This window comes from Mastigoproctus giganteus, chromosome 6 (genome assembly GCF_048544385.1).
Source record: "Mastigoproctus giganteus isolate SK-2022 chromosome 6, ASM4854438v1, whole genome shotgun sequence".
NCBI classification, from domain to species: domain Eukaryota; kingdom Metazoa; phylum Arthropoda; class Arachnida; order Uropygi; family Thelyphonidae; genus Mastigoproctus; species Mastigoproctus giganteus.
Window position 1 is genome coordinate 13,845,586 of NC_143580.1, and position 14,765 is coordinate 13,860,350.

Below are 14,765 nucleotides of genomic sequence, written 5' to 3' on the forward strand. Positions count from 1 at the left end.
ACCCGATATTCTTCCTGATGAGGTAGAACATGCATTGAAGAAAATGAAGAATTGGAAAGCCCCGGGGGAAGATGAAGTTACTGTAGAGTTGTTAAAATTGGGAGGAAGAGACATAACACAAAAACTGGCAAGGCTCTTCACAAAGTGCATTAGAAAAGGTGTGATGCCTAAGCAGTGGAATAATGCAATCATAGTTTTGCTGCATAAGAAAGGAGATAAATCAGAAATTGGAAATTATAGACCAATTAGCTTGTTATCCCATATCTACAAGTTGTTCACAAGGGTCATTACTAACAGATTAGAAAGAATACTTGATGAGAATCAACCGAAAGAGCAAGCTGGCTTTAGGACAGGATTCTCAACTGTGGATCACCTTCACGTAATATCACAGCTAATGGAGAAAGCAAATGAATATAAAACACCATTATGCCTGGCATTTGTGGATTATGAAAATTCATTTGACTCCATACAGCATAAGGCAATGTTTCGGGCACTGGAAAGACAAGGCATAGATACTCCATATATTATGATTTTGAAGAAAATATATGAGAGTGCTACATCCTTTATTAGACTAGACAAAGACAGTAGCAAATTTAAAATCGAGAAAGGAGTTCGACAGGGAGACACAATATCTCAGAAGCTGTTTACTGCTGCCCTTGAGGAAGCTTTCAGAAGATTAGACTGGTCGCAGAAAGGAGTCAATGTGAACGGAGAGTACCTAAACCATTTACGATTTGCAGATGACATTGTGGTCATAAGCCACGATCCCAAAGAATTAGAGGAAAATCTTAATCAGTTATGCACAGTTAGTAAGGATTTTGGACTAAAGATGAATATGGCTAAAACAAAAGTAATGATGAACAAGTATGCCACAGAAAGGGAAATAATGATTGAAGGAGCAGTAATTGAAAACGTGGAGTCATATAGGACAAGTTATTAGCTGTAATAATGATAAATGGCTGGAAGTCAAGAGAAGAATAAATTTTGGATGGATAGCATTCAGGAAATATAGTCACATACTGAAGAGCAATATCCCAGTTTGTCTGAAACGTAAAATAATGAATCAATGTATACTCCCCACCATGACTTATGGAAGTGAAACTTGGGCACTCACCAAAAGAATGGAAGAGAAGCTGAGAACTACACAGCGAAGAATGGAACGAATCATATTGGGAATCAGACTGTTAGATAAGAAGAGAAATACATGGATTAGGCAGCAAACTCAAGTAAAGGACATTCTTATCAAAACTAAAGAACTAAAATGGTCTTGGGCAGGACACATAGCTCGAAGACATGATGACAGATGGACTAAGAAAATAACAGAATGGTACCCAAGAGGAGCTAGAAGAAAACCTGGAAGACAAAGGCGGAGATGGATAGATGAAATTCATGAGTTTTCGAGTAGTAAATGGATGGCCAGTGCTCAAAACAGAAGGAACTGGAAAGTTGCTGGAGAGGCCTTCATCCTGCAGTGGATTGAAAATGGCTGATGATGATGATGATGTGCACACCTGCTGCTCAAAAAAAAAAAAAAAAAAAAAAAAAAAGACCAAATGTTTAGTATGTTTTAGTGCGCCACGTCAATTGTTATGTTCCATCACACCCCAAAAGAACAAATTTTGTTTCGTTATTTATGTCAGGGATGTCGGAATTTATTTTTTTTTATAGTAACTTTTTTTTTTTTTTTTTTGTTTAGAAGTCGTGAAAATGATGGGCAAATACAAGAGTTGTGCTTTCATTTAAACAAAAACTTGAAATTATTCAAAAGTTTGAAAATTGTGCATCTGTTAAATCTCTAACAAACCATTATAATGTTGGTGACCAAACTATATGCGACATTGTAAAAAATAAAGGGAAGCATCATATTGGACACGCGAGTAGTGCATGTAAGTTCTTTATCTATTGCCATACTTTTTATGTAGGTTGCTGAACATTTTTCGATACAGCAAGTCCCCAACTTACATAGCTTCGGACTTACATTACATTATTTATAATTTTTTTATATGACTAAAGATTTCAAGTGAAGAGGACACATTTCACCATAATGTAACAACTCACAGAATTTCAGCTATTAGTATTATCACAAATGCAATTAGATCGAGTTTACTACCTATTTATAATGAATTGCACTCAACAGAAAAGCCCAGTAACCCAGAAAGTGCAAATTGTTTTTTTTTTGTTTTATCGTAGTGACCCCCAGAAATGTGCTTTAGTAAAATGTGAGCTCGGGTGGAGTGATAATAATGAGTTTTCGCCTTAACCCTATGAATTTCTTTACAGAAAATTTCATTTTGACCGTTATCATGGTGCCGACTAAGAGAATAAGTGACAGCGGTACTAGTAAATCTATCAAGAAAAGGAAAGCGATCGAGTTGGATCAGAAAATTAAAATAATGATGTATGAAATTGGCCAAACATTAACAAGTATCGCACAGAATTCAGATTTGTCAGTGGCAACAGTGAACCCAATAAAGGAGAAATACAGAATACGAGAAGCAGTCAGCACTAATGAAGTTCAACTATAATAATTACCAAGGCTATGAAATACATACCAGTTTTTATAGGATAATAACATGCATTTTTTTTCCCTTTTATGTTTTCTTTTCTTACGTGCTACTCCGGCTACTTCACCGCTGTCCCCAGATAAAGTTTTTAAATGAACTTATAACTATTTTTCTTCATTCTTCTGAGGATATTATGTGGTTTTGGCATATCAGGGATATAGCAGCAATATTTTATTAGTCATTCCTGAGTTGCACAAATCTCTACTTACATAAGAAGTCCTGGAACGTATCTTTACGCATGCTGGGGACTTAAATGTATTTTTGGATTAACCAGGAAATCGATTATCTGGGAATATTTTTTTACCATCTATCCCGGAAAATCGAGAGTCTACCGTATTTGTATATTTATTAGTGATATTGATGAAGGTATATCAGGCTTAATGTCAAAGTTTTCAGGTGATACAAAGGTTGGCAGAGTTGTTAATGACAGTAATGACAGTATGCTACTGCAACAGGATCTCGGAAAGTTGGGCAGATGGGCTGAGAAGTGGCAACTGAAGTTTAACATTGATAAATGCAAAGGACTGCATATGGGTAGCAGTAACCCCAAAGTAACTTATGAACTGTGCAGTACTACACTCAGGGTAGTGGCAAATGATAAAGACCTGGGGGTAATTGTGCAGTCAGATATGAAGTTTTCTGAGCAGTGTAGACAGGTGGCCAGAGCAAGTCATGGGGGTCTGGTCACTGATATACAAGAATTTTGCCAGCAGGGATAAGGGGGTGATTATCCCTTTGTATAAAGCAGTGACCAGGCCACACCTTGAGTACTGCATACAGGCCTGAAATCCTCATTTTAGGAGGGATGTAGAGTTGCTAGAACAAGTACAGAGAAGGGCAACAAGATTGGTGAGGGGGAAAAAAGGGGTGCTCTTACCAAGAAAGGCTTAAGTTATGCAAATTGCAGTGTCTGGAGACTAGGCACCTTCGAGGTGATCTGATTGAGGTGTATAAAGTCTTGAATGGTTTGAGTAGGCTCAATGCTGATGTGATTCTTCCTCTTGCTCAGATTTTGAACCTGAGGGGCATAAACTCAGATTGAGGAAAGACAGTTGTAAAATAGATGTGCAGAAATTTTCCTTTAGCCATCAGGTAGTTGATTGCTGGAACAAACTTCCATCTTTCGTTGTGAAAGTTGATAGCTTAAATAAATTCGAGGAAGAACTGGACAAACTTTTGGAGCGAACAGAAGAGTGAAATGGGAAGTGGTTTTTTTTTTTTTTGGCAGATGCTGTATATGCTTGCTTTCTTACATCATATGCCTCTACTAATGCTAATGCCAAAGATATGGACACCAAACAATACACAAAACAACATATTTAATGAGACAATTCATCAAATTCACCATACCATTAAAAAAAAATAGTTTTATAAGTAAACTTATTATTACTCACATGGAAAGTTAGTGCAATCTTTGGCACTTCATTTCGGTGGCCAGTTTTTCAAATTTGGGAATGTAAGATGATGTTCCTGCTTGCAAACAATCATCAAATTGGGTATCAGTAAGTTTAGATCTGTGCTTTGATTTTATAATGTTCATGGTTGAAAACAGTGATTCACACAGGTAAGCGGAACAAAAAAGGATTTTATCTTGTATGCTGCACTTTTTAAGGAAGGAAACTTTTCTCGGTCAACCAGATTCCAAAAGTTCTCATGTGTTGCAAAGGATTTCAGAACAACATCGTTTTGAAGGTTCAAAATCTCTAGTTATAGTTCTTCTGCCCTTTCTTGAATGAGTCTTCTAATAGGCATAGCAATTTCTGCAATCTTACTTTGGCAAGTAAAAGGATTTAAAAAAAAAAAAAGCTGCCACTGGTTCAGTGGTGGTGAACTGTTGAAATCTCTTCTTGACCTCCCCCCCCCCTCAGAAGTGTTTGAAGGTGTCCAAGAAATAGTGATGGGTCAAAATCATTCTCACCTATTAGCTTCTTCATGTTTGGGAAGCGAAGGAGAAACAGTATGTGAGATCCACAAGACTAGTTTTGCTATGAATGTTTTCACAGAACCTATCATTTTAGCCATATGTTTATCAGTGATGTTGGTAAGGAATGCCAAATCCAATAGCCACTTAGTTCATTGAAGACTGCATTTTTGGTTTTTAGAAAATTTAATCTTTTTTCTCCTCACTCAAGTTTAAGACTTAAAGACTGTGCAAGAACTTTTAGCTTTGGTCAGCTATTGCACTTATGCGTATAAGATAAACTCTTCCAGCAGGGCCTTAAAAAGTCAATGTTGCAAAGGTGCCATATTCGCATGTTCACATGGTATTGTAGTACACAGAGTTTCCTGGTGGATAATACAGGGATAAGATAAGATAAGGAGAGGATTCATCCTTTTTACAGAGAGAAACAAATCCATTGACATTGCCTTGCATTACTGGTGGTCCATCAGTAGTGAATGCAAACAGTGTGGAGGCAAACTCACTTCCATTGCATAGGTTTTGAATTTTTTTGTAACTATGCTCACCTTTTGTTTGCCTTTTCATGGCAGTACTTTTCAGTAGCTCTTCTTTTACAGTGAAGTCACTAAATACCATTCTCACCATGGTTGCCAACTGTGCAGTATGTGATGTATCAGTTGATTCATCAAATTGTAGTGAGAAGCATTCACACAATTCCAAGTCTCTCTTCAGTTGAGTTTTCATGTCACTCAAAATTACTTATATCCTCCTTGTAAATGTGTTATCAGATAACTGCAAGTTACCTTATAATGTTGATGTACATTCCTACTCTCATATTATGACCTTCATTATTCATTATAACCTCTTTCTGTAAAAATCACTGGCATCCAAAAAACCCTTGGTGGGTGCAGTGGTGCCCACAGGCACCATGTTGAGAACCACTGATTGGGAGTAATGCCTGGACAATTTGTCCTTAGGTGGAGTGTATTACTATTTAAAACATTATTGTACTACTTGAACAATAATGTTTTATAGCTCTCATAGCATGGTTTGCTCCTAGTTTACTTATGGATAATGTTTAAAAAAAGTGGGAAGTTGTTAGTAGCATTTCATGTAACGAATTATGTTTTTTTTTATATAACATTAATTTTTTAATATAACATATAATTATATATGTGAATGGCTATAATTTGATTCCCCCCTTTGTAGCTTCCAGACAAGTCTATAGCAAGTTTAGTCAAGTATTACTACTCATGGAAAAAGATGAGAAGCAGGACCAGCCTTATGGATCGGCAAGTGCGAAAAATGGCTTCCCAGAAGGGGGAGGATGGAAGGTATGGATACAGTGGACCTTTATTAATCTGGCACAGCTTATTTATTTTTGTTATTAAAAAATACAGCTATTTGAGTGAATATGCCAGCTTTTAAAGCTGCCCCTTTTATTTTAGTACAACAATTTTTGCTATAAATGAAATGGAATACACATATTACAGCATATACGTAGTAAATATATACATACAGGGTGTAGCCCACTGTCTCAGTGCGAGTGTTGTGAGTTGACCATTGAGCTGGTTATTTTATTTTGTTTATGCATGATTTGAATATGTTCTCCAGCCCATCTTAATACTGTCATATCTATATTACTTTAAACCAAAAAAACTTAAAATTTCCTACTTTGATCCATTTATATGAACTGTCTGTTAAAATACTGAATTTTAGCAGTGGTTTAGATTTCAGATAAATTTTCTCTCATCGAGTAGTATACATGTTAAATATCTTCTTCTAATTATGCTTCCATTTGAACGTTGTTTTAAATAATTACTTTTATTTTTTTTTTTTATTTTTGTTTGTTCAGTACCAGTTTCAATAGAAAATTAGAGTTTTTTGTTTTAGGTAAAGAAAGCCAACGCCAGAACCATGGAAAACTTCGGAAACTTACTGGGCAAACTCGTTTCCCACTACTGCAGTTTCTCCTTGCATTCTTGGTAACCGGATGGTGCATGTTGTCGGTAGTGGCAGTAGAAGTTGTTTTATTATTTTAAAACAGTGAGAAGTGGGGGATAGATGCTCTAAGACTGAGGCAGTCTGGAGGTTGTACCCGTAAGTAAATTTCAGCCATGAAAACACTCATGAACTCCAATAATCTGTTTTTAATAATGAGAAAAAACTAATTAATACATCATTATCGACTTCTACTGCCACTACTGATAACACCCACCATCCGTTTACCAAGAATGCAGGGAGAAACTGCGGTAGCGGGAAACAAGTTTGCCCAGTAAGTTTCCTGTGGTTCTCGTTGTTGACTTTCTTTACCTTAGCCGAAAATATATATGTTCTGCAAAGTTAAAATTAAAAAAGTTAGGAAGAAATGCAAGTGTTACCTTATCGAATATTCTCTAATTAGGAACACAAAAATAAGTTGGGTTTTTTTTTTTTTTTTTTTTTGTTTATTCCTAACACATAAGGGGATTTATGAGCAGTACTTTATAGGTGCCTGGGATATACAATGAATATCACAGGAACCTATAAGAGTATGGCTCACCCCCCCAATCCACATAGATGTCAGATACCTGGGCTTATACTGTTAAAATTAAATTATTGAATTATTTAAGTACAAAATTGAATTATTTAATAATGTTTATTTTGCCTTTCATAGCTTCCTATTTAAACATTTATAGATTCTGGCATTGAAGAAAATTATATATGCACTGAATTGGCTTTCCATTAGCAACACCTACCTAATACCTTGTGGGGCCACCTTTTGCTCGTAATACAAGCCCATGCACATCTTGGCATGGACTCCATAAGGTGTTGCAGTACTACAACAGGGTGTAGTACTACACTCTGTTGTAGTACTGCAACTACAACAGAGTCCATGTACTACACTCTGTTGTAGTACTACCACAGGCCACACATTGTCAGGTGGATGGTTGTAGCATTGATTGTCTTTTTCAGCCCGGAGCTATATGTTACTTTTTCAACTTCAAATTACATATGCTTGGATTGTCCACTTCTTCTCTCTCTTCCTTTGTGGAGCTGTTGAAATGGTGGAACACATAATCCTACAGTGTTATCATTATCTTGACTTAGGAAACCAATTACAGGTAATGACTAATGTATATAGTGTTGATTATTTCCCACAACTTGTGGAAGCAAAGGCGAACGTTTTGTGTTTCTCCGAATTTGCTGGTAAAGTGTTCACGAGGCAGAAACATATTGTAATGTGACAACATAACCTAGCTGATGCAGAGATATTGTGTGGGCAAATAAAAGTGTTTTGGTATAAAGTAGTCTATGGATGTGATTAAGTTTGTAAAGCTAATGCTTGATTTTGTGGATGGGATGAAGACCATTGTGTCAAAATAATCTGAATGTTTGTGCTGTTACCTTGGTGGACAGTGTTTGTGGATGTTTATATGTTGTACTTTTCTGGTTTTCAGTTGAAATTGGATTTTATTTAGAAGGACTTGGAACTATTTGTGGCTGTACCTGGCTTCATTCTTAAAAGAATATTGGAATTTACTTATCTGCAGGATATATGAGAAGATAATTCATGTGGGACTTACAGACAAACGTGGTACTGTTAACACATGTTATTTGCTGTACGTATAGTAATTGTGTTCTAGATGTAGTGGTCCAAGATTTAAATTGATAATTCCTGGTGAAGCATGTAATAATTTCTCCCCCGTTGTGGGTTGTAAATTGTGTTGTATAGTTATGTAAATATCATGTACGTAGAAAAGTTTTCAGCTGCTCTGGTTTTGTGCTAGCTGTCAATATTTACACTCCAAGGTTGAGGTGGTGAGGTGACTTAAAAGAAATTCTGGTTATGTTGATCTATGGTTACTGATTTGATTTAATTAGTAATGATTGGTTGCTTATTTTTACCTGGCCTGGAAGGATTCTGGGCTATTCATAACTCATGAATGTCAATAGGAACTATGAAAGCTGTCGACTGCACAGCCTGTATGAGCTACTGTCTGGTACATAGTCCATATGGATATTGGTCTTGCTATTCTTACATTGTACTGGGTGGTTAGCTGGTGGCCTACTGTGCTTATCACTGCTGTGTTACAAGATGAGATGCAGTGCTCACCACAGGCATTGATCACACGTGCTGTTCTGCACATGCTGTTGTCCTACATGTCAACTGGCCTTTGGCCAGTTGTTTGGCTGCTGTTGAACCAGTCATAGTAGACTCACGACTCCACAAAAATGGGAGCACTCAACCATGTTGGCTGTTGTCGAGATACTGGCACCTGCATGTCTTGCCACCCCACATTCATTCCACATTCAAATTCAGAAAGATCTTGATGCTGACCCATTTTCCTCTCAAAAACTGATTGCCGTGTTTACATACAGTAGTCTTCCATGTCCATTGTTCCCAACTTTGAGCCTTCACCAGCATCACAGACCAGTTCATTCCTACACAAGGGGGGTGTTGTTAATGCAAAGCCAACTCAACGTGTATACACACATGTTGAATTGCCTGTGACCACAACACATATGCACAAAATGAATATAGACACACACACACACACACTATTTTAATTTTCCTACCAGTTCCTTATTGAACTAATTTATAAGAATTTTTATATTCAATTTTATGCAAATAATGCCACGAAAAGCAGAAAACAAAAAAATTGCAGGTTTCATTTATTAGTTAAAATTATATATTCACATGCATATAATACTATTGAGTTAGTTTAGGAATTGATGTGTTTAAATTTTCTGGATGTGAGAAATATCTGGAGGAAATTAGTTACTGCCCTAAGGTTAACAAACTGCCTTTTTATTGTCATGTCCCTCTAGCAAAAAAAAAAAAAAAAATTACAGGAAAACAGAAGAGTTCTGTTCTGTTCTTTTGTGTTCTTTTTTTTTTATAAGAGCTCAGAATTTGTTACGGTCAAATTATTGTATAATTTCATTTTATGATATTAATAATGTTTTAATTTTTTTTAGTACATGAAAGTAATATGTTTATTTCTGGTTAATGGCATTGAATTATAGTGCATGCTTTAAAGAACTAATGTACTTATTGAATTTAATTATAACAGTTTTAAATTTACATATTAATAAGTAAATTATAACAATGTATGAAGTAAGTAATCTATTCTACTTTTTCTGAACCAGGACCCCCAATATTTTAAGGTTTAATATTTAATTGAGTGGCATTTAAAACTTAGATACAAAAAATATGTATCTAAGTTTTTTCCCTTTAGTGGCATAGTGCACAGGAGAAAGTGTCAAAATGAAGAAAGTGATAATTTAAGCACTTCAGCCTGCATAAAGTAATAATTATGTTATTACTTTATGCAGGCTTACTTTATTCTCAGACACAAAATGTCTGAGAATTATTTATAAATCCTTTTGAAATTAAGGACAGATATACCCTATGCAGGTTGAAGTTGAATATAGTCACTTTTCTCTAAAAATATATATATTAAAATTTGTTACTCACCTCTAAAATTAACTTTTTAATGACTTTTGAACTGTCCAGAAATCTATTCTATTTTCAAAGAATAGCAGATAGTTTTAGAATTAAATTTTATTTATACGATTGTTGTGTAAAAGGAGCCACAGTCACACTAGATGTTTCATTGTATAAGTAATGTAGCTATTGCATAATCACACTCTATTTAAAAGATACCAAAACAGCTGTGAATCATAAATTTAATTGTATCTACAGGTATATATCATCTACAAATCAAAAGTAATTTGATATTTTATTTAGAAACATCAGATATTAGAACAGGATTAATATGATTTTTTATAATTACAAGCTTTGTTTTATTTTTCTTCAGTGATGCTTCTGAGATCATGTCTGAGAATGACAGCGATTTTGAGACAGAAAATAAGGAAGGGGTGAGTATATTAGTGTTAGTATTAATATTAGTATTAGTCATATGGTGCAAGGTGCCTCCGTAGCCAGGTGGGAAGGAGCAGCAGTGCATAGCACACGCTTCTTGATTAGACTGGGGTTTGAGCCCATCATCATCAAATACGGAGGATGCGGAAAGGTCGGGGAATGACCACCGCATATTCCCGGAGCAATATGGCCTTAGTTGCTAATGCTCCTAAAAACCAAATAACAGCAACATATGGTGCAAGGAAGCCTGAGGCTTTGCTGCATCAACCAAAAATAAATAAAATAAACTATCTGACTCTCTCCTCACATAGGTATCTATCCAACTGACTTTTGATTTTCCTCAACAACCCATGAAGGCATCTTATTCCAATAATCAACAACTCACTGGCTAAACCTCTTCCTCCATAATTTACCATCATTCATTTTACTTTCTCCTCTCAGAGTCTTATACACCTCAATATGTGATTTTTTAAATAGATATCCTACACAGAGTGGTCAAAAGATTATAAACTTCTGCTGTAGCATGCATGTCATTATATATAAAGCAGGAGCAAAAAATAATGACACCCTATTGCAGCTCTGCTTCAGCTTTACAAAAAAAGAAAGCCCACCAACTGTAGATGAATGTTTTTTGAGATGGAAAGGAAAAGAGCAATAATCAAATTCAAGTGGGAATTAATCATTGAGGTATGGCCATTTGATATTAAGTATTTTAGACTGTGGCAGTTACTGATGTATTCCAACTCTTATTTCAAATGTTGAAATAAACAAACAGCACATTTAGATATAGAAATTCCAATGGGCAGTAAAAACTTAAAACATTATCTAATGCTGCATATAGCAACAGGTATTCTAGTCTGCTGAATTTTTGCCACTTTCAACAACAGTAGGGATTTCAATATCTAACCAAGCCACTTGGTTAGATATTAAAATCCCTACTGTTGTTGAAATTGGCTGGAACTGCAGTTTCATACTTCATACTTTTTTTCACATTAATGACCAGATGACAAATCTAGATATTATTCTTGTTTGTAAGAATAATATCTAGATTATATCTGTGGCATACATTATATTTGCCTTACTGTACTGAATGCATGCATTCAGTACAGTATTCCTTGAAACATTTGGCTCATTATACCCTGTGACTAAAACTTAACAGCGAAACTTGGGGCGCCTCCGTAGCCAGGTGGAAAGGAGCAGCAGTGCGTAGCACATGCTTCTTGATTAGACTGGGGTTCGAGCCCGTCACCACCAAATACGGAGTATGTGGAAAGGTCAAGGAATGACCACCGCATATCCCAGAGCAATATGGCCTTAGTTGCTAATGCTCCTAAAAACCAAATAACAAACAAACAAACAAACAGCGAAACTTACTAATTCATAGAGTTTTGCATTGTGATCAGGAATATTGAATTTGTTTATGCAAATAAACAAGTTGCAGTTACTATATTAATATTTTATCTTATATTGTTTAAGGCCATGAGAAATTATTTTATTCCAAAAAAAGCAAACAACTAACAAAATTCATCAGGGTAATAAGACAATTAATCATTAAGCATATGAAAATTATCACTGCAAAGAATTTTGCACAGCAGTAACAATAGTTAATAGTGGTAGTAGTAGTAGTAGTGGCATGTGATGCAAGAAAGCAAGTGCTTATGCAGCATCAGCCAAAAAAAAAAAAAAAAAAAAAAATTACAAAACAATTCCCTCTAAATGTTTGTCCAGTTCCTCCTTAAATTTATTTAACCTATCAACTTCCACAACGATAGCTGGAAGCTTGTTCCAGCAGTTAACCACCCGCTGGTTAAAGGCATATTTCCGCACATCTATTCTACATCTGTCTTTCCTCAATTTCAATTTATGCCCCCTTAGGTTCGTAATCTGAACAAGTGGAAGAATCCCATCAGAATTCAGTGTGCTCAACCCATTCAAGGCCTTATACACCCCAATCAGATCACCTTGCATGTGCCTAGTCTCCAGCCACTGCAATTTGCAGAACTTAAGCCTCTCTTGGTAAGAGGATCCCTTCATTCCCCTCATCAATCTTGTTTGCCATCTCTGTACACACTCAAGCAAATCTACATCCTTCCTAAATGGGGCCTCTAGACCTGTACGCAATGCTCAAGGCAGGGACTGACCATTGCCTTATACAGAGGGACAATCGCCTCCTTTTCCCTGCTAGCAAAATTCCTATATATCATTGACAAAACCCCATTACCTGCCCTGGCAGTCTGTCTGCATTGCTCAGAAAACTTCATATCTGACTGCACAATTACTCCCAGGTCTTTTTCGTTTTATACCACCTTAAATGTAGTACATGGTTGGTACGTTTCTCTGGGGTTACATCTACCCACATGCAGAACTTTGCATTTGCCAATGTTAAACTTCAGTTGCCACTTCTCAGCCCATCTGCCCAAATTTTCTAGATCCTGTTGCAGTAGCACACTGTCATTACTGTCATTAACAACCCTGCCAATCTTTGTATCATCTGCAAACTTCGACACTAAGCCTGATATACCTTCGTCAATATCATTGATAAATATGCAAAACAACAGTGGACCCAACACCGAATCCTGTGGGACTCCACTAATAACATTAGTCCACAAAGAGCAGCACTCATTGATTACCACCTTCTGTCTTCTCCCACTCAACCATCCTTTTATCCATTGTAGCAACTTACCCTCAATGCCATTCTGCTCATAACCTTATAACCTTCTGTTTATATTCCCATTTCTTCGTGTGGTATTTGAATTTTCTACTCCACTGGATTTATAAATCAAACTAGATATTCATCCAGTGATCTAGATTTGATCTATATATATTCCACATAGTATCCAATTTGATTGTATACTATGATGTGGTCACAAAGGAACTGGATGCAGGGAATAACTTTGATATCATATATTTGGATCTTAGAAAGGCTTTTGATACTGTTGCACATGGAAGACTGCTGAACAAATTGGAGCAGTGTGGCATTGGAAGCAAATGCTGCTTTGGATAAAGGGATGATTGAGTGAGAGAAGACAGAAAGTAGTAATTAATGGACACTGCTCATCGTGGACTAATGTTATTAGTGGAGTCCCTCAGGGTTCAGTGTTGGGTCCATTGTTGTTTTCTGTATTTATAAATAATATTGATGATGGTATATCAAGCTTAATGTCCAAGTTTGCTGACGATACAAAGGTTGCCAGGGTTGTTAAGGACGCTATCGATGCTATGCTGCTGCAACAGGCTCTGGAAAGGTTGAGCAGATGGGCTGAGAGGTGGCAAATGAAGTCTAACATTGACAAATGTAAAGTACTACATATGGGAAACAGCAACCACAGAGCAACGTATCAACTCTGTGGTACTACACTGACAGTGATAGAGAATGAAAAGGACCTGGGGGTAATTGTGCAGGCAGATATGAAGTTCCCTGAGCAGTGCAGATGTGCTGCAAGAGTAGCCCATGGTGTCTTATCAATGATATACAGGAAATTTTTCTAGCAGGGATAGGGAGGTGATTATTCCCTTGTATAAGGCAATGGTCAGGCCGCAACTTGAGTACTGTATACAGGTCTGGAGGCCTCATTTCAAGAAGGATGTAGAGCTGCTGGAATGAATACAGAGAAGGGCAACAAGGTTAGTGAACGGAACAAAGGGTTGCTCTTACGAAGAAAGGCTTAAGTTTTGCAAATTACAGTGTCTGGAGGCTAGGCACCGGCAAGGTGATCTGATAGAGGTGTATAAAGCCTTAAATGGTTTGAGTATGCTCAGTGCCAATGGGATTCTTCCTCTTGCTCAGAATAATCACCTGAGAGGGCATAAATTCAAATTGAGGAAAGACAGATGTAGGATAGATGTGCGGAAATTTGCCTTTAGCCAGCGGGTAGTTGGTTGGTGGAACAGACTTCCATCCCTTGTTGTGGAAGTTGATAACTTAAATTTAATAAATTTAAGGCTGAGCTGGATAGGTATTTCGAACGAACGGAGGGGTGAAATGGGAGTGTGTTTTGTTTTTTTTTTTTTGTTTTTTTGGCTAATGCTGCGTAAGCTTGCTTTCTTGCATCATATGCCTCTACTTACTAATGCTAATGCTAATATTAGTAATGTGTAAAAATTAAAATTGGGTATGTGCAATTGATTGTAACTTAAGAATATTAAGAATATAACTTAATTCTTTATATATAAATATATACATTTCTTACATAAATAGACAAGACAGTTAAAAGCTTGCATGAAAAGATAAAAGTCTTTTACATGGTGTTTATCTTCCAAGTTGTGAGACAACAGTTTGCCTCGGTGCTACACTACAAATAAATAACACTTCCCCAAAGAGGTGTATGATATTACTTATTTGTAATATGATAGCACCCTTCCCATCTAGTGTAGTACTGAGCCAGATTGCTGAGATAGCCTTACAAATGTGAGAGACTCGTAAAGACTTAGC

General features: G+C 36.4%; 1 protein-coding gene across 1 annotated transcript in view; it reads left to right on the forward strand.

Annotated features, from left to right (window-relative positions):
* Positions 1–14,765, forward strand: part of LOC150083960 (REST corepressor 3-like) — a 231,415-nt gene that overhangs the window by 172,468 nt on the left and 44,182 nt on the right. Inside the window, exons 6-7 of the mRNA XM_090374969.1 lie at positions 5,674–5,798; positions 10,269–10,329. Of these exons, the coding sequence (XP_090231095.1) occupies positions 5,674–5,798; positions 10,269–10,329 (186 nt within the window). The remainder of the gene's footprint in view (positions 1–5,673; positions 5,799–10,268; positions 10,330–14,765) is intronic.